Raw genomic sequence first — 21,201 nt, forward strand, 5'->3', positions numbered from 1 at the left:
ATTAGCCTCACAGCTCCAAGATTTTTAAGACCAAACATGTCTTGGCTGATTGACTGCAATCTGATTTTTTACTGAACTATTCCTTCATTAACTTGTCATTTTCAAGATAACAGCAGGAGCCCACATTATAAATAAAGGTACTGTACAGATATATTTTTTGTTCATTAAGGTACAAAGAGTGTAAACGGTTCCTCAAATGTACAACAGTAGTTTCAAAGTTTAATTGTGTACCCTAAATTTAAAGTTTTCCCAGTGGAAAAATATGTATTTGTACCTTTTCAAAAGCTAATGTTTTAAAACAAAACAATGAAAGAAAAAGCCTGGAGATGAGACTGGATGTGTGAAGTCAAAACAACTCAGAAATGATCATTTCCCTGATTAAAGGTGTACCTTTGGGGGTGCCACCCCTGGGGTACCTTACCACAGTGACAGTGTCATACCTTTTTTTCTGTGAGTGAAGGCTGGTGAAGACCATAGCTAACATCCAGAACTCTAGTTCAGTGAGACCATAACTAACATTCATCTAGTGCCAGCTCCCACTCTGCAGGTTCGATAGTTACTAAAACTTTGAAACTGATGTTGCCTTTTTGTCAGCTCAATAGACTCTGTTAAAGGCTGCACAATTGAGTACCATAAGAAAAATACATGTATACAAACAAATAAACAAACTGATAGGTATTTTCTATTCTGCTAGCTGCCATCGTTGTTTCCATGACAGCATCTTTGTTGATTGGTTATGAACTTGTTATTATTATTGTCATGTTAAAGTGACCTTGTTTAGCATTTGTCACCATGCATGCATTAGCTAGATAGATAGATTTTAGTTAATAGATGCTGGTTTATAGACTTACAGACTGGAATTTAGTAGAAGGATAGCTTGAAACTGGCAACAAATTCTGCTCTCAAAACTAGATTTGTTAATGTCTTCCATCCCCAAATGTTTATTAAGTGCTGTTAAAAGGAAATGAGATGTAACACAATGGTACACATGCTCCTGTCCCAACATCTTTGGAAAATATTTTAGACAACAAATTTGGAATGAATGTAAGTTCACAAAGCAATAAAGTTAGGTAAAACATAAAATATTCTGTTTTAATTTAATACAAGACCAACAGAATGTACTAATCACTGTTTTTTGTATTTTTTAGCATGTCAGATACTGTCCCAACTTTTTTGGAATTGGGTTTGTAGAACATGTTGACTCATGTGCACTGTTTGCTGAAAGCAGCCATATAGAAATTACACTGCAAATGGTAATCATTGGGGTCCAAGCATTAGACACAATTTGCAGTTAGCAGACAGAACAAAAATAATGGGTGGAGTTTTCAGAACAGCCTCTATTTATGATAATCATTAAGGCAAAAGCAGAGGTTAGCCAAATTTCATACACACTGACCTTTCGACCTTGGTGTGGGAGAGCAGTACCGTTTTTGACTTATATTGGTGTAGCTGTTAAACTCAATGATCCAAATCATTCTATAGAATTTACTAGGTGTACCAGAATTCTTCATTTGCATACTAAAATTTTCTGCTGGGAGACCAGGCCTCCGACCCTCCTGAAGGGGGATGGTTTCTGAACTTGCCAGTTTTTCACTGCTTGTAAGTTTACATGTCTGAATGGCAGGTTTGAAATGATAAGCCTTGTGACTGGATACTGAATGTAAAACACACAATAATACATGGAATGAGTTACATCAGTAGTGTAGTTGATGCTTAATTGATTGTTCTCTTTATAACAAATGTATCTAGTGATTTTATGAGATAATTATAGAGCTCTTTAAACTTGAATGATTTCGTTTAGTTCTTTAACATAAACTATGGCCCCCTTATGGCCCCACCTAAAAATCCTTTATAAATTGTGTTGATAGCTGGAAGTCCTAAAGCAACATACCATTAGGCCTGCTACAATAAAACGTTTTATTTTGGAGTTTTTTCTTGGTATCATACTGTAGAGTTTACAATATTGTGGGGGCTGCTGTTTCCTTCATGTTGCAGAAGGGACTTGGGAGGCATGATAAGCAAAAGCTGCATTGCACACTCTGCCTGCTGGAAAGCGAAGTTAAACATTGCTGTTTAATGTCATTTAATGTTGTTTACGTTTTTCAGCTTAAAGTGTGTGTATATGTTATTTGTTTGGTTATGCTTTAGTTTATGTGCTGGTTCACCACCGTGAAGATAAAGTGTATAGCTATAAGTGGCCTTCGTCCTGTTCAGACTAGTAGATAGTAGCTCTTTCTGCCTTGTTCTGAATAAAAGAGTATTTTCAGAGCAGAAATTATGGCCTTCTCTGACTTATTCTGCATGACGCTACAATTTATACCAATAATTGATGCTATTAAATGTATTTCATCTATATAAGTGCATATTTTTCAATACTCGAAAAGTCACAGAACCGATAAAGGCTCATGAAAATGCACACAATGTAGCACTCAATGATTATGTCTGAAAACAGCTACACTTGTTTGGTAGACCACCAGGCCTACAAAATTCAAAATGTGATGACAGTAAAATAATTGAACATTTGCTGTTAATTGTAACATTTCATGTTAAAAAGCCACTTGTCTGCTAGACGATGTTGAGGTTGTGTCTCCTGATAAACAGTGGGCTGCTGGTCTGCACTGTATGATGCTGTGACTTATGTAGTTTGCGTCTGAATTACAGCATCTTATGTCTGTGGAGCCAAACGCATCTCGACACATCTCTCCACAGGTCTCCATGGCGAAGGCAGTGTTCTGTCACTGTCGCTCTGAGTCGGTCGGGTTAACTGCAGGTCAGGAGGGCGGCCGGCTGTGACCCCGCTGGATGGTGGACAGGACTGTTTGATGAGGCGTCTGGCCGATACCGTGGCTGCTAACATGGAGCCTGGGTGAGACTGGCACACTGAGAGGAGCAGAGACTTTGACGACTGGACACTCGCCAGCTGACATTCCACATACAGAGAGAGAGAGAGAGAGAGAGAGAGAGAGAGAGTCAGAGAGACAGAACCAGAGAGCAGAGGTGGATGAAGTGCACAAATCATGTAGTTGAGTTAAAGTAGAGATACCCAAGGTAAAATATTACTCCAGTAAAAGTAGAAGTTCCTCCCTTTAGACCTCAACTTGAGTAAAAGTACTAAAGTAAAGTATTTGGCTTCAAATGTTCTTTAGGTTTCGAAAGTAAAAGTACTAAAAGATGAATTATGACTCTGATTTCCTGTTATTATTTTTATAACAAGACTTGCTTCATGAACTCATTTTAGGTGAAAATCCTCCAGCGTCTCTCTTGGTAAACCAGTCTTTTAATAGAACGTCATTAATTAGTGACGCGGACGTCTATTAAAATGATCATAAGCACAAAACACAGAAGGCAAACAGTTTCCATCAGGTAGAACTGAGTGGCTCTGAAATCACTTTTTACAAACAAGCAAAGTTTTAGTTTAAGATTACTTTGTAAATTAGTTACAAGTTGCATAAAATCTTGCTTTAAACTCAGGATCAGAAATAAGTTTTCCTTTACTGTATTGATCTGTAGGTCTCTGTTCATAAACATAAACTAACCCAAACTAATTTACTATAAAATGAAAGTGTTTGTATGAATTCAGAAAAAAAGAAACGTGTCAGTCACGACTGCATATGTGTGCATATTTCTATATTGTGGTCTATTTACAGGTTAGGTTAGTTCCATCATTCTTGTCTTGCTTTGCACTTCTTTTGAAGGAATGGCAGATTTCTTAAAATGTAGTGGAGTAAAAAGTAAAATATTTGACTTTGAAATGTAGTTGAGTGAAAGTAAAAAGTCACCTGAAATGAAAACACTTAAGTAAAGTACAGATGCAGAAAAAAACTACTTAAGTACAGTAACTAATTACATTTACTTAGTTACTGTCCACCACTGCCAGAGAGAGAGAGAGAGAGAGAGAGAGAGAGAGAGAGAGAGAGAACTAGAGAGAAGGAAAGAAAATGAGAGATATAGAAATAAAGGAAGAAGGAAAAGAAAAATAAATGAGAGAAACAGAAAAAGAGATGACAGAAAGAAAAAGAGAAATTAAGAGAAAGAGAGACAGAGATAGAGAAGAGGGAGAGACAGAGATATGAGGAGAGAGGTGGAGAAAAAGAGGAGAATAATATAGAGAGAAGGAGAGTAAGAAACAGAAAGAGAAGGAGAGATAAAGAAAAAGAAAGAAGGTAGAAAGGAAGAGAAAGCAGAAGAGTGGGGATGAAAGAAAAAAGAAGAGCGAAAGAAATAGACAGAAACAGATTGAAAAAGAAAGAAGGAAAGAAATGACAGCGAGAGCAGGTAAGAGAATAAGAAAGACAGAGAAAGGAAATGAATGAGAAAGACAAAAACAGAAAGAAGGTAAAGACAGAGAGGGAGAAGGAGGGATGAAAACTAAGAAAGGAGAGAGCAAAAGAAAGAGAGAAAATGGCAAAGAGAGAGAAAGAGAGAAAGAAAGGGCGAGAACAATAAAAATTGAGAGAGAGGGAGAGCGAGGGAGGGAGAGAGTGAGGGGAGAGATAGAAAGAGAGAAAGAAAGGGAGAGAGCAATAGAAAATGAGAGTGAGAGGGAGAGACAGAGGGAGAGAGGAAGAGAGAGAGTGGTCAGGGCAGATTTACCGAGCCACTCTGGAATGTTCGTGTAACACTGCACTCCTGTGAAAAGGATAAAGAAATTAGTGTCAAACTCTCTCTCTCTCTCTCTCTCTCTCTCTCCCTCTCTCTCTCTGTCTGCCAGTCTCCCCTCTGTCTCAGTCTCTCTCTCTTCGTCTCTCTTCCTATCATGCTATGGCCGTATCTCAGTGTGTAATCCCCTTGTTGTTTGTATGCTAAATGGAAGGCTGCAGGATCAAACGCGACATGTCTCCTCCGTCTGCATGAATATTCACTGTCTCTGACTCACGGCTCCTCTGTGGCAGCGATCACTGCTGGTCAAAAAGGCAGAGTGGGAGTCTATGTGTGTGTGTATGTGTGTAAGAGAGAGATGTAGAGGGTGCAAGGGAGAGGGAGAGGAAGGTGGAGAGGGAGAGGGATGGGTGGAGAGCTCCTCACCCGAGGAAAGAGGCGTGCAGGTGCTGAAAGGTGAGTGTTCTGGCTGCCTGGAGTTTTATCTCTTTTTTAGAGTGAGAGATTAGATGTTTGGCACCAGTGCTTCTCAGCCCTGGTCATGCAGTTTTCCTGCCCTGCATACACTGGTGTTTTTTTCCTGCTCTACCACACCTGATCCAACTAATCAGATTATTAAAAAGCCCTCACAATAAAAACACTAAATTATGCAGAACATGGGTACTTCAGAGTACGGTGGAACTAAAGATTATGTTTTATGATCAATTAAATAATCGACTATATTGCAAAGAATGATCTCTTGGCAAGTGATTTTCTTTTAAATGTAGTCAATGCACCTAATATTTCTCATTCTAAGATTGTTGATATCATATTGCATTGTCCTATTACTTATTCTTTAAGTTTAAGTTTTACTTTTTCACAGTTTATTTTTCACTTTTTTAAAGTTATTTCAAGATAATTCATCTTATTTTACAGGCAGTTCATTTTGCTTGTGTTGGGCATTATTATTTGCCAAAAATACAAGACAATTACATTAGATACAATTACAAAAAGTGGCTATCTACAAATGATAATATTCTTACAACAATCTCAAAATAGACATAAAAATATTACATATTTTGACTAGTTTTATGATCATTTCATTCAACATTCTGTCTGTAGCCCCATGCCATTTGCCACACATGTGGTCCAGCAGTCCTCATTTGGGTATGCTTATGAAGACTACAAGTCCACATAATATCCCATTTCTTATTATAGCATGCAAAGGGCTGCACTCTATGTACCCTTACTGCAGCCTTTGGCCAGGGTCCCATGGATGTGGACTCAGTGGTGGCCTCTCACACAAAAGTTTGTGACATCCAAAAGAGCACCAAAGACCATTATTTTTTTGTATAGAGTAAATGCACTCACTAAGCACTCTATACTAATACTGGGTAGGGACTCCCTTTGCTCTAAAAAAAATAGATACAATTCTTTATGGCATGGATTCCACAAGATGTTGACAACATTCCTTTGGGATTCTAGAGATTTTTCAGGTGCATTTTCATGCTGTGGATCTCTCGTTCTACCAAGTCCCAAAGGTGCTCTATTGGATTCAGATCCAGTGATTGGGAAGGCCACAGAACACTAAACTCATTGCCATGTTCACAAAACCAGAAACAAATTTTGCTTTGATACACTGTGCATTATCTTGATGGAAGTACTCATTAGAAGATGGTAAATTGTGGCCATCTAGGGATGCACATGGTCAGCATTAGTTCTCAAATAGACTGTGGCATTCAAGTGATGATTGATGGATATTAATGAGCCCAAACTGTGCCAAGAAAACATTCCCCACACTATTACACCACCTCCATCAGCCTGGACTGTTGACACAAAGCAGGCTGGGTCCATGCATTCATGCGGTTTGTGCCAAATTCTGACCCTACCATCTCTGTGCCTCAGGGGAAATCAGAATTCATCAGACCAGGGTATGTTTTTCCAGTCTTCAACTATCCAATTTTGGGGAGCCTGTGCCCAGTGCAGCCTCAGCTTTCTGTTCTTGGCTGACAGAAGTGGAACAGTTGTAGCCCATCCAACTCAAGGTTTGACATGTGCATTCTGAGATGCCTTTAACTCATCACAATTGTACAGTGTGTTATCTGAGTTACTGTAGTCTTTCTGTCAGCTTGAACCAGTCTGGCCATTCAACTCTGCTATTGTCACACGATTGGCTGATTGGATTAGGTTAGATTAACTAAGACACTGTTAGCTCTCCCTGTGTAAAATGTTGTAACTTGGTTGAGGTGCTAGCAAGCAATGAGGGGTGTACTCAACTGTGCTGAGATGAAATGCACAACACATCTGTGGCTTTCTTATCAAATAATCATGTACTATCATAATGAAAAAAAGCATTGAAACACAACAAAAAACTTAATAAATGTTGATTTTCTATATGTATGCACTAAAGTGCATGTATATAAAGACTTTGTACATACATATACTACCATGCAAAACCTAAGGTTAAACCTAGCACCCCTGAAGTTACTGAGCATTGTTGATGTCACTAAAGTATGGAGAACTGCAGAGCTCTGCAGAGACCCAATTTTCTTCATTAGGGCAGTGAAACAATAGAAGCCATATCGCCCTCTAGACTTCCTGTAGGGCATTGCAATCTCTCAGAATTATAGCACGTACTACATGAACAATATAGTGCACTTTTTAAGTAAACATATTATAAGAATTCTAATTAAAATTCCTAAAGGATATCATTCATTCTCACCGAAACAGTTGCAGACCAGCCTTGGGAACCACTGCGTTACACTCATAGTGGAATAAACTCACCTGCATTCACTTCTCCAAGTGTGGTGCTGTGATGCTATTACAGTTACGTAAAGAAACAATAATTAGAACTAGTTGTTAAACATTCTTTCATAGCCTTGGCCTCCAAGCAATACTGCAACAATTCCATAGCCATTCAATAGGAATAGACTGTGCAGCAATGCCTAGAATGTACTATGCACCTATTCATTCTCTGACATATGGCACAATGGGTGGTCGTATCATGTTCACTGTATAGATTCCTACAGCATATGTAGAGAAAATATACTGGCCCCATATCTCCTGACTGCAGCCCTTTCAGGTGATCAGCCAAGTTGATGAACAGGGGAGATTGCCTATGAAACACAAGGTGCGACGGTATGGCAGTACGTTACAGGACGCTGGAAAGAACTCATCATGAAAGCAAGATGAGGGGGCTTTGTTCCAAATGTCACGATGCATATTTATGGCTGTGACGGACTGTTCCTTTTTGTATAAGCACCATCCATCCACTCCGCCATCCCCATCACTTCTGCTTACATCACATGGACGACAAATGCAATCAAACCGCCAGCACAGTTTTGGCGCGACCCAACCTTTGGAGCTGGCACGGCCTTTTAGATAAAAGATCGCACGCAACAAGGAAAGACGCAGTGAGTGGTGCATTTGCTGCTATAGGAATGAGACAGAGCAAACAGTTGACGTGAGATCAGGACAAAGACCATAATGAGCATGAGAGCAGGACAAAGACCAAAAACAGTGCAGAACTGAGATTGCCTATAATCAGTTTTCAAACTTGGGAAAAGTGTAATTCAGCACTGGATAGAAGAAGTAAGATATACACAGTAAAGAAGAACAGTATAAAAATAAGGAAGGGGAAAGTCAGAGCTTTCAACACAGAAGTTAAAAAAAATATGAATAGTTATTGAGAAAATGGGACTCCTAACAACTGCGCAAGACCTTGTAGACCACAATCAGACAAACAGTACTTAAAGCTTTCATCACTGAGAAGCTTTAGATCTGAAGTGTTTCTATTCATCCACTGTGGAAGACAACTCAATGGGTCTGAAAGGATGTGCAGCTGTTCAGAAGCTGTGAGTCAGAAAAGAAAAAGCTAAAGAAGTCCAGACCTCAACAGCAGTGAATGTGTTTGAGATTACTGGGATTGTGGGAAGCTTAAAGGTCTAAGACTGAACATAGAGAATAAAAATATCCCTGTAGATTTCTTTGAAAAACTAAAAGCTAGTCTCTCGAAAAGAATGGAAGCTGTAATAAAGAACACTAAATACTGGAAAAATCACTATATACAGATGTTTAGGTTCCTGTCTAATTTTCTGTCAAGTGTTTTCCATTATTTTGATGCTGAAATATGTGAAACTTGTCTGTTTTAATTAAGAAATTTAAAAAGTGGTCTCTGATTTTTCGTGTGTACTGTACATAACCAAAACTGCTCAAACTCCCTCAAATCACATCCAGATCTTCATTAAGGTCTCAGTGACTTGCCATGTGGTTAAGAACAGAGTATGATGACCTATATGTGATCTTGAAAAAGGGACAAAACTTCACCATGAAGTTTTGAAGATTTACTAACAAAAGATTTGGGTTCCTATCGACTTGTAGTGTTTATTTGCTACGTTAGCCCCGTAGGTCCAGTGCAAAACTCAAGAAGCAAAATTTGGACACCAAATATGTCTTGGCTGATTGACTACATCTGGGGTAAGTTGAACAACTGTGGACATTAGATTTTCTCCTTTCTTTATTTACCTGGTCTACTGGCTATGTTTGAGCAGGAAACTGGACACCTCCAAAACTGATGACCGCTGCTGTAAATGGTCTACAATTGAAGACAGAAGCGCTTAGTCTAGGCGGATCAGACGAGTAGGTCATCTTTTTCTTTCTCTCTCAGGGGTTGGATTTCTGAACTCCCTCTCCAGGCGGATGGTGGCCAGTCTGACTGGTTGGGGTCCTATTCCACTTTGGGGGTGGTGGGGGTGGGGGGGTTGGGGGGGTCGCATAATATGGCGCATGTCTGCAGGAATGGGGTCGTGGAGAGCCACTTCCACAGAGGCTGGAGGACCTGCTGCTTTTGGAGGAGGGGGGAGGGGTGTTGGGCATGTCAACCTCAGAGGCCTGGGACTGCACAGCCTCTCCCAGGCTTCACTGCTGTCTGCACAAAGCTCTTTTCTTTCATCTTGGAGAGGCTCTGTGGATTTCCTCCAAATTGCAGTGAGCACTTGTGCCCTGGACTTGCCCTCCTTTCTCCTCTCTCTCTTTTCTCCCCCCACACACTTACACTCACCCACATACATGCACCGTGTACAGTGGGTTCAAAGGTCACAAGTAAGCCTAGCAAAGTCTAGATATATTTCATTCACACTCTTGATGGTGGAGCCCACAGAGGATCTATTGATGTGTCTCATTAGCTTCAATTAGCTTCAGCAGGAGTAACACTATCCTGCAATGACAGGCCTAACTAATAATTTATTATGAGCTGTTGACTTCGATCTTGCAATTCAGGGAGGAAGCCTATGTAAATAACATAAACCAAACTTTATGCAGAACTTTTTTTTTTTATGCGGAACGGTTTTTTAAGTGTGTAGGTTACTTTTTTACATTTCTACTTTCTACAAGCATCAGTGGCAGTTTCAGCAAGCTCTCTTTAAAAAACAATATAGATTTTATTGAATTTTATTCATTTAAAGGGGAACTGCACTGATTTTGCAAACTTAATCATTCAACCATTTAGATGTAAGCATCTAAATATATGAATTGCACCTTTCTACAGAAATTTACTAAAAATGTTCACAATTATAGTACTAGGAATCAGATGTTGTTATATCTACACTATAATTATCACCAATTTATCTGCATTAAAATGACCAGTGAACTTACATGTGTCTGATAATGGTGCAATAGTGCTAAATTTAGAGCCATTAAATGCTTTGGACATCTGGTTCCTAGTACTATAATGGTGAACTCCGTGGAGTTCCCCTTTAAGTCCATTTTTAAGTTTGTATGGTTTCATGAAGGAGCCGACCTGTAAAATCCAGCCTGTGCAAAAGTTTTTAAATTTATAATTTATACTTTATTTTCATGTTTAGTTTTTTTCATTAGGTTACACTGAGCAAATCAATAGAATTAGTGCACTAAAATGTGCAGAGCAATCTCATATTTATGTTTGTTTCCTGTAGAGGATGTGTTCATTTATTTTCACTTGGAAAATCAGCAATACATGTCATTTGATTGGTGGTATTTAATCATTTGTATATGACTATATGTATGTAAATGACTAGCTGCCCTGTATTCAGGAAAGCAATCCAGGCTCAAATGTGCTTGTGCGCTGTGAGCAGGCGAGATAAACTGCAAATAAGCAGCCCTGTGTAAATGTGTTCATGGTTGTGACATCATAACCATGATGAATTTAAAAGAGGCAGCTTAGTTTCCATATATTCAGTGTGTTGACTTCACAGTTTTAACTTGTTTACACAGAACATCCAACTTTTTTTATCTAAAGGTATTTAAAAAACGATGTGGCCCCTTGGAGATGATGACATCAGGCTGATATAATATACGGTGTGTGTTATAGTAATGTGGCTCAACATCTCATACATTCACACAATCCCATTTCAAACAGACATAAGGCCTCTATACAAATTCGCATCAGGCACATATTTGACACAGGGCTCGAGGACACAGCCGGAGACTTGGAATCACATTCTGGCTGCAGTCCATAACCACGCGTGCTATCTTTGCTCAGTTAGAGGGTAGGCATGGATGGATCTGGGTGTTAGGAGAGGCGACTGAGGCTCCGCTGTTCATTTTTTTGATCAAGGCGACGGTCTCCCCCCATCATTTCTAAGCTATTACCTCCATCCAGTGTGGGGATTAGGGAGAGAGTGGATGGAGGGGAGGTAAGTGGGGGGGGTTTGGCGGAGGAGAAAAAGTACACGCCAGCAGCCAATCTGGTTTTCATTTGAAAACTCCCTCGAGGTTTTTCCATTATATCCCCCCCTCCATATCCAGGCTGACCCCGGAGAGAAAGCCCTCGCCCGCGAAGGTCAGCCTAGTCTAGACTCTCCCCTCCATCTCTCCATCCATGCCTCCCCTCTGTCTTCTTCCTAGTAAATGCCTGCGGCGGCTGAGGGATACCCCCCTCCATTTTTCTCTCCTCAGCTCCTACTGACCTCCCTCCTCCTCTTTCTAACCCCGCTACAGCTCCCTCTGTAATCTTTTCATTTCGCCTCCCCTCCTTCTCAGGTCTTCAGGGGCTTGGAAAGGTGAAGCAGGTTGTGCCAGCGAATCAACTGTGCCACTGTCCATCTGAGCACCCCCCAGTGTTTTCGAGGCAGGCCCGAAAAACAGTCCCATCTGGCCTCGCCGGGCGGCTATTACTGTTGAGTTACCGCTTTCACACCGGTCAGGGCTCAGGGCACCCTTCCAAGGCTCGCCCCCAGTATTTGTGAAGGGTCATCTGTGCTATAAGCCACCACAAAAGCTTTCTTTTGTTTTTACAAAACAGTTTTGCGTTCACACAGAACCCCCCCCAGCCAGTCAATGATGATCCGCAATCTCTTTATTCATTTCATCATGAAAGAAAATGTGAAAATGCAGAGCTGTAGAGCAGTGCTGGTCCAGAAGGACAGGTCAATAAGGTTAAAATGTCTTCTCTTTGCGAGCAGAGACAGAGGGAAACATTCTCGTTCACTCTCCAGGCAACTGGCACAATGGCAGAGAGAAAAAGCTCGTGAAACCCAAGTTGTGTCTCCACGGCTCCATTGTGTTTTCATTCAGTATCACTTAACAAGCCAGGCTCTTGGCTCCCTTCCAATAAAGTCAAGACTGAGCTGCAGTACACCAAGAAGGTCAATATTGTGTGTGCGCCTGCGTATGTGTGTGTCACGCAGCTCACAACATTATGACAGTAGCTCCTTCTACCGCTCCATTATTATCAACTCCTGCTGGATCTTCTGCAACCTCACTGCGAGGAACGATTGCTTTGATTAAGAAAGTCAGCTCTCTTCTTTTGAAACCCCTTCCGGACACGGACTGAGGGAAGCGACGAGGGAAAAAAAAAATATTGCTCATTGAATATTCATTAACCTGTGCCTAGGTGTGTACGCGGTTCTTAACCACACTTGTTTATGACTTAAGGACTTGTAGCGCTGACCTTAGTTTAACACGGCGCCAGATACCAAATTAACCTCTAGCCTCCGCAGGGCTCGCCATGCCCCGCTAACAAGCAAACTGTCTGGATGCGCCAGACGTGCTTTATGATTCTGCCTCTCAGGTTCCTGCCTTGCTCTGCCTGAGAGCAACACACAGTGCTCTTCAGCCTTGCTCTTTCCTCACTGTTTTTCTCCAAATACATCCTTCTTTCCAAAGCTCCTGCAGATCCTCCTATCATGCAGTCCATTCTGGACCCAATAACAACTAAGGACTTAGAGAGACTAATCTGGCTATTAAATGAAAGGGAACAAGAGGGAGCTTCTTAAAGGAAAAGCTTGAGCAAACATACTAATATGGATAACAATGAGTTAATGCTACTCACCACCGCTTAGCATGATGTCATTTGCATAACGCTAATAGGTTACAGTTATTCATTAATTGTTAGCTGTATTTTCTGTTTTTCACTACATTGTTTCTGTTTCAGTTATTGTTCTTTCCAATCATACACTAGATATCACGCTGACCAGCCATGGCCCTATGACCTTGACTAGCACCTTATAGCTTGAAGGTTTATTTATTTATTTATTTTAAACCTTTATTTAAAATGAACTCTATTTTGACATGTTCTATTTCATGTAGTGACTTTGTTTAAATAAACACATTTGAATCTATAGGTTTTACGTTGGTTGTGTGGTCAAAGGTGCTGGATTTCTATCCTCTTTACGATGCTGTTTTATGTTCAGAGGTAATAACTAACCCCAGGGAAACACTAACCAATGAGCTCTGCCTCACTGCCCAATGTAAAACCTTAAAAAACAAACAACTTTTTTTTTTATTCATCTGTAAAAAAAATGAAATAAAACATAAATAAAATACAAATACAAAAACAGCACAGCATCTATGTGCAATCTGGAGAGTTTTCTTTCTCTTTACGGTTTTGAAGACTACTGTGAACAAAACTGTGAACTGTGCTGTTTTGTTACGAATGTATTTAATTATCTATTTCATTTGTATATTTTTAGTTTGTTTTTTAAAATTCAAATATTTATCTTAGCATTACCGTCACAATATGTTTTATTTAGCATTGTTATGTGTTCTTGTATAACACAAACATAGTCATTTTATTTACTATCCAACACGACCAGTGAACCAATTGTGTCTTCTGTGTTTTACATGAAACGCTGATAATGGTATACTAGTAGTAATTCATAAGAAAATCAGAAAAAAAATTATTTAGGTAATATATTTACCGCACAGTGCCCTGCATGTACATCTAAGCAACGTAGTTCTTTACATCAAACTACTGTGTTCACTTCAAACCACTTTGTTTATGTCTTAATCACTGAGTTCCTCACACATTTTAAATACTTTGGTGGACTTCCCCTTTCAGACACCGGGCAGCATTTGAAACGCATAAGCCGAAACGTCGCACGGCGGCTTCCGTATTACTGGTTTATTCTCGCCAGCTGATTGGCTGGAAACCGTCAACACCGAGACGACGTGCAGTAAACGTTGTAGCCGCTAAGCTAAACCGAGCTAAGCTAACGTGAGTATAAAGATGTGCTTTATTCACACGTGAGTTATAAAACAGCGCCTTGTAGAAACCGAGCTTTAACTTCACTCAGCGTATATATTTGACTTTTCCCTTAGAAAATGGCATTTAACGCAGTGTGCGCCTGCAATATGAGGCTTCGCTAGCTGAGTGGGTCACAGCTACGTTGAATGTCGCTGTAGTGTAGTTCGTTTTACTTTTACACGCATTATATATGTTACAAATAACGTTACCAGCTAAGAGATTACATCTGTTGTTCTCGAAATTGGAGAAACTGGGAAAAACTGACGTTCTCTTAGCCAGAATACCATTAAAGTGAAGACAGACAGCTGCTGGAGTTCCTACGACGCTCAAGTCAGCTCCAGCCTCTTGTTCTAATTACCCCGTACCGCCTTAAATGGTGCATCAGTTGCATTCTGGCGTCTTAGTCGACAGAATGTAACAGCTGCATTATTTAAGGTGGAACGGGGAAATTAGAACAAGAGCTTGACTTAAGCTTCGTCGAGTTTCTTTAGCTTATTTCGTTTTAACAAGAGGGTCTGGCTAACGGTGTAGTAGCTCGTTTAATTACTGTTCCATCACAGTGATAAAAGGGACAAAAGTTTGCATTAAATATTGCTAACCTAGCTAGTTAACTATATCGCATAAAAATTATGAGCAAATCAAAATGTTTTTGTAGTGTCACTAAAACTTCCCTTTCAAACATCTTTGCTCTGTACTACTCCAGTTCCCGAGCTACTGTGTTTCTAAAAGCATGTTGTGCGGGAATTCATCACGATAACAAAAAAGTTCTGTTGCCTAAGCCCTGAGATCAGGGCCTCATAATACTTCTCAGAATAGATGTGCTAATCTAGGGTATTATTAAACAAGAGAAGAATCAGGTCTTGATCAGCACTCCTACTCTGAGAATCAATATGGATACGGGCCCAGAAATGTTAAAAATCGGAGCTTTTTGAAGTCTGTTTGAAACTGTGCAGCTGTCCAGCTTTAGTTCTCACTCTGATTTCATTTCTCATTGACAGTCAACATGAGCCTCCGGAAGCAGACCCCCAGTGACTTCCTGAAGCAGATAATTGGAAGGCCAGTGGTGGTGAAACTGAATTCTGGAGTGGACTACAGAGGTAGAAACTGCCACTATTCGGATCATCTAACAAGCGTAATAAACCTTAATTTAGTGTTTACTTTGCCGAGCTTCAGTCAAGTGGATATATGCAGGCACTGCATCCACAATGTAGGTTTATTTCATCAAAAGGCTAAGTGTGTTATAAGATAATGTATTACCTAATAGTATAAATAAATAAATAAATATACAGATTTTCGCTTGCCTCAGATGTAATCAATCAGCCAAGACGAAATTTTATTTTAGTTTAGCGCCGGAGCTACAAATCTGCTGTTGCTAATAAACACTGGAAGTCAACAGCCACCTATGATTTTTTTTTTTTTTTTTTTTTTAACACATTCCAAGAAACTCTTTCAGCGTGATCATACTACATATAGGTTTTTATTAAGGGCGTAGAGACTTATTAATGTGGTTTAGAACACAGTCTTACTTACTGAGCTAAAAACAATTAACTTACATCATGTAGCTAAATGTAGTGGGCAGTCATTGTAGACAGCATGTGCTGTGCTGAATTGTGCTGTGCTGATAACTGTTGGAGAACTGTTTAGGTACAGCTCAGTGAGTCCTATAAAAGGTTTTTATCCTGAAATCACCTTACCTTTTCTCATGAAGGTCTTACCCAGAATTTGTTTAACTAATATGAGAGATTAGAAACGTCACTGCTCAATTATTTGTATAAAAGCAGGAGCTTCAGCACTAAACATTCTGATGTTTCCACTGCTCTGAATCACCTTGTTCTAGGCATAAAATGTCATAACACAGTTGATAATCAGGTGTGGCCTTCTGTCCCTTCCTCCTGTGATACACATGAGTCAGGTTATATAGTAGGGGTTTCATTAATTGCTGAAGTTTGTTTTATGGATATTCGTTCACAGGTGTTCTAGCTTGCCTTGATGGCTACATGAACATTGCTGTGGAGCAGACAGAAGAGTATGTCAATGGTCAGCTGAAGAATAAGTATGGAGATGCATTTCTCAGAGGAAACAATGGTAGGCAGTAAAAAATATAATATTTATTATTATTTAACAAATAATATTTGCATGTTTTCACTACAAGTTGTCGAAGCTATATGTTGCATAGACCTGTACTTGTCAACAGGTTAAAAAAAAAAAAGGCTGTACTGTAAGGATTTTCATAATTTTCCACTGTGGATTCAGTCTCACTTTGAAAATCATGATTGTGTAACAGCTGGGTTTGATTGTTATCTGTCTTTGCTGTGTTATCTGTCTTTGCTGACCTAAGCTTAGGCAGATCACAACGTGTACTCCTGGCCGTTTTTGGCTGGACGACTTTGGGTTATATTTGCACCAAAATGCTTAGATTGCTCTACTGACTCTCACTAGTTTTTGGGGCACTTTGCTGCCTTTTTCAGCAGTAGCATGTGTGATGATGACAATTTAGTATTACCAAAATCAACATAAGTGACAAAAGTTAGGGTGACCTGCATGATGTGGTTTCATCAGATGTCAGAAGTATTGGCACCCCTGGAAAACATGAGCAAAACAGGCTGTGAAAAACATACTTTATTGCTCATCCTTTTGAGCTATTATTCCAAATATTGTGAATTTCCCTGCTGTGGGACTAATAAAGTATTATCTTGCCTTATTAACAAAAAAAATTGTATTATGAAATAAAGATTTTTGTGTCCTAATTATTGCCACCCTATCATTTAATCATTTTTGCAGCCTCTGTGGAAAGATAACAGCTCTGACTTCTTTTATGATGCTTAATGAGACTGAAGAACACATGGCCAAAGATCTGAGACCATTTGTCCATACAGAACCTCTCCACATCCTTCAGGTTCCGAAGTCCACACTGTGAACTCTACATTTCAGCTTATCCAATGGGTTTTCTATGGGGTTTAGGTCGGGAGGCCGGGGTGAGCATGGCAAAACCTTAATTCTGTGGACAGTTAATCATTTTTGTGTTAATTTTGAGGATCACTGTCCTACTGGAAGATCCAAACTATGCCCAGTTTAAGCTTCCTGGCTGAGGCAATCAGGTTTTGATTTTATTTCTGCTGGTACTTGGAGTCTGTGATAACATTGTGTCCGAATAAATTGTCCAGAGCCTTTGGAAGAAGAGCAGCCCCACAATGTCAGTGACCACTGTATTTTACAGTGGGGATGAGGTACTTTTCTGCATGGCTGTTTTTGTGTCAAGGCCGAACTTGGCTTTGATGTTTGTTGCCAAAACCTTTCATTTGGTCTTATTCACATCGAAACTGGTCCCGCTGAAAGTTTCATTAATGTTTGGTAAACTGTAGTCACTGGAGTTTGTTGCTCCTTGACAGCAGAATATGTCTTCTGGCAACTCCCTTATACAACCTGTGGCTATATAGGTGCTGTTTGATTGTAGTTTGGGAGATGCTCTGACCACAAGACCTAGCTAATTTCTGCAGTTCCCCATCTGTGATCCTTGGAGGTTCTTTGTCCACTCAAACCATTTTCATTATCTTGCGTGGGGGCAGTATAGATGAGTGTCCTCTTCCCGGTGGGTTGGTAACATCTCCCAGATGTTTTAAACCCCTTAATTACTGCCCTGACAGTGGAAATCGGCATTTAACTGTTTATTGTAGCCATCCTGATTTTATGCACCTCAACATTATTTTGCCACACATCATTGCTGTTTTTTCTGGCCTTTCTCATTACAATGAATGACTGAGGGCATGTGGCATGTTTCATCTCATACATTCCCTAGGTAAACAGGAATTCATGACTGACCATTTGTGCTTCTAATAACTTAGGTGGACTTCAAAACATATGAACGGGAAAATACTTCAGTTAGATTTCACTCCTAAGAATTTCTAGGGGTACCAATAATTGTGGTGCAAATAAATTTGATTTTTTTTTTTAGATTTTTGCTAATATTTTGAATGAAGGTTTAAACAGAATAGGTATTTAAGTAATTACAGCTCATTTTGCTCATGATTACCAGGGGTGCTATTATTTGTAGAGGGCACTGACTGTAGCCCCTCTACCCTAATCATATTTTTTTTGTTTCTGTTTTTTAGTGTTATACATCAGCACCCAGAAGAGGAAGATGTGAAATGAGCTTCTGAATTATGTGACAAGTGGACGTTAGTGTTCCCTGTTGGTATTATGTTATTTTAAGTTTGCTGTTAATACACTGATGTTTTTGTTTCTCAGTGACCTTTTGTAAAATTTGTATTGGTATTAAACGCACATGGTGCAATAAATTCTTTTTTTCCCCGCCCACTTGACATTTGATATTTTTAGTTATGATTTGATTATTCTTTATGCTTATGTGGAGCAAGTAATCAGGGTTTTACTCCCTGTGATTACAGTTGCCAGTATGTTTTATCCTTGTGTGGGCTGTGTTTATGTAGAACTATTCTTTTGATGCATATCAGAAAATTTAATAGGAAAGCCGGGCAGGTGAGGATTTACAAGGCAGTGACATAGGAACATAAACTGATAAAGGGGCCAAGCAAAAATACATTTCTCATTGAACATGTTAAACATAGTTTTAAATCACTACTTACTTGATGCAGTTCATATATGCAAATTAAGCTTGTTTGCATGTGGAAATGAATCTTTGTTTTGATTTCACAACCATGATCGCACTTTTGACACAAGTGATGTGGAGTGCTGTTCCTGCAGACAGTCTGTAGCAAACTTATTGGACTGTGTAGCTCAATCATTAAGCTAAAAAAAATGGTAAACAGTGGTTTGATCTGAAATACTCTTCGATAGAAACTTGCAGAGTCAGAATTGTTCACAGTGGTTGGTGATAGGAAGCAGACGTCTGAAGAGTTTAATGCCTCTGAAAGCTCTCTCACGAAAGGTTATCACATGAAAGAGTCAGATAATTGACAGTTTTCTGATAGTTTTTCAGTTAGATAAATTATTTTTAAAAACCTATTCAGGGCTTTGAGTCATAATAATACCCAAATAACATTCAGATTGACCTATTTTAGCTTTGTTAGTATTACATACAAAAGTTCAGAAGATGTGCTGGGTTTGCTAGTACCTTTTGATTGTAAATGTAATGGATTTATTACATTGTAGATATCGTAGTCCCTGGTTCCTACCACCACTGTAAAGAAAATGAGTGACTTTGTCTCTAATGAGCCATTTAACATCACACCGCTCTGAATGACTTTGTGTACATCTCAATGATTCAATTATGTAGACATTTTGTAAAATCAGTAGAATTCTCCTTGAGCAATTTGTTCTATACATTTCAACTCGGGCTGCTTTGTGAACGAGGTGCAATACAAAGCAGCTGACCAGAATAGATGACATTTATATGTAGAGGTTGGCAGTTTGATGATATTTTATCATTGTTGTATTACAATTTTTATCAAGATATACAGTATGTGTTTCTGAGCGTTTTTGTGGATTATCGATAGTGCTTAATAAACACTGACCAACTGCATGCTTCATTTCAGACAGCATATTTAGTTCTGTTTAATTGGATTTAGTAATTTTGGGAGACTCTTCTTTCCCGGGCAGCTATTTCTAGCAATACAAGACCAGTCTCCTATACTGAATGAAGAGAGACCTAAATACTTGAAACTGAAGGCCAAAAACATTTGAAATTACTGGTATAATCTGACAAAAATCTTATAAATATTTCATAGCATTTGACTCAAAAAACACACAAAAAGCTGTGTGTTTTTCAACTTGTCTCTACAACTGAGCAAACCAGCAAGCTGACTGGCTTTTTTTATTGAAGAGGGGGGTTTTCTCCACAAACAGATGCCATATTGAGCATTACAAGCTTTCTGATTCATATTTCAACCAGTGACCTGTCTCCTCTTTTAAAATGTCTCTGGTACAGTGTGGTGTGTGAAAGGTTAAGTAAAAATCAATGTATTCGTAATATTGCATAGCATTTTTAACATGTGATATGAGTAGCCTATATAGGTCTGTTTGTAAATATATTGTGATACATATTGTGTATTGTAAGAATGTCTAAGGATTATGGTATTTTTTCATTGAATTTAAATTTGAAGGCACAGCAACAATAGCCTGTTTAAATGTAAGAGGCAAGGAGGTGTTGGAAAATGTACATGTAAGAAATTGTTTTCGGTACGTAAAACCACATATTAAAGGTGGGTTTAGGAAGAAATGATCAGATACATGAAATGCAGAATATGATCCATGTAGACCTTTTCATTTTATTAACTGGGAACAAGATAGGCTCTCAATACTAACTAAGTAAAACAATTATCATGTGAATGTGAGCGGTTTATTTGGTGACCCCCATTTTTAGCACACCAGTATGTGATATTTTATGCAGTACTTCTGTGTTTTCGGTGCTTATTTGAGCATCTTTTCCTTTATTATTTGGCTTGTAGGTTACACTGTGATTAGTTGTTGAATGTTGTTTTGCACTGCTTTTCATCCAGAAGTAGACTCTGCACACAGACTGGCTGTTTAAGCCTTGTGACAGTGCTCTGTCCACACAAGGTTCTGACACCTATCGCCTTAAGTGCGTCCAGTAATTTAGCAAATGAGCCCAAGCGCTGCGTCAGTTCATTAGGCTAAGATAAGGAAACCCAATAAACATATGATTCATTAGGCTCCTAATGAGCTGTTTTGGATGCTCAGGGTTTTCTCAGCATGGAGGGATTTGCTAGGGACCCTTGTTTCTTCTTCTCAGCCTGTGGCTGCATACATGTGCTCTCTGCCCCCTGAAACGGAGACAAAAGCCTGCCAAGGTCAGGCCCGAATGCAGGATGAAGGACAGTGTATTGATTAAACTCCGTCTGTAACAGGAGAGAGAGAGAGAGAGAAAGAGCTTTCAGGATCGTTATGGCGACCGTGGCAAATGTTGTTCCTACTGTAATCAAAGACCTAGACCCCCCCCCCCTTCCTCATCTCCCCTCCACCTCCCTCCTCACTTTGCTTCCCTGTGCTAGAAGCCTAATTAGCACTGTTTGCAGTAATGGCCCAATGGCTAAATGGACACCATCTTATTAGGGCCACTCTAATGACCCTGTGGCGTGGCATGCAGTGCCTTCAGTGGCCGTCTCAGACATGATCTGTTGTCCTCA

The 21,201-nt window shown here is 39.5% G+C and overlaps 1 protein-coding gene across 1 annotated transcript; it reads left to right on the forward strand.

Annotated features, from left to right (window-relative positions):
- Positions 1-13,912: 13,912 nt before the first annotated feature.
- lsm6 (LSM6 homolog, U6 small nuclear RNA and mRNA degradation associated) lies at positions 13,913-18,406 on the forward strand. Its single transcript, XM_017701438.2, has 4 exons — positions 13,913-14,050; positions 15,079-15,177; positions 16,052-16,165; positions 18,190-18,406. Exons 2-4 carry the CDS (start codon positions 15,084-15,086, stop codon positions 18,222-18,224), a joined length of 243 nt encoding a protein of 80 aa, XP_017556927.1. The 5' UTR covers positions 13,913-14,050; positions 15,079-15,083; the 3' UTR covers positions 18,225-18,406.
- Positions 18,407-21,201: the final 2,795 nt, after the last annotated feature.

Source organism: Pygocentrus nattereri, chromosome 5 (assembly GCF_015220715.1).
Source record: "Pygocentrus nattereri isolate fPygNat1 chromosome 5, fPygNat1.pri, whole genome shotgun sequence".
Classification (NCBI taxonomy): Eukaryota; Metazoa; Chordata; class Actinopteri; order Characiformes; family Serrasalmidae; genus Pygocentrus; species Pygocentrus nattereri.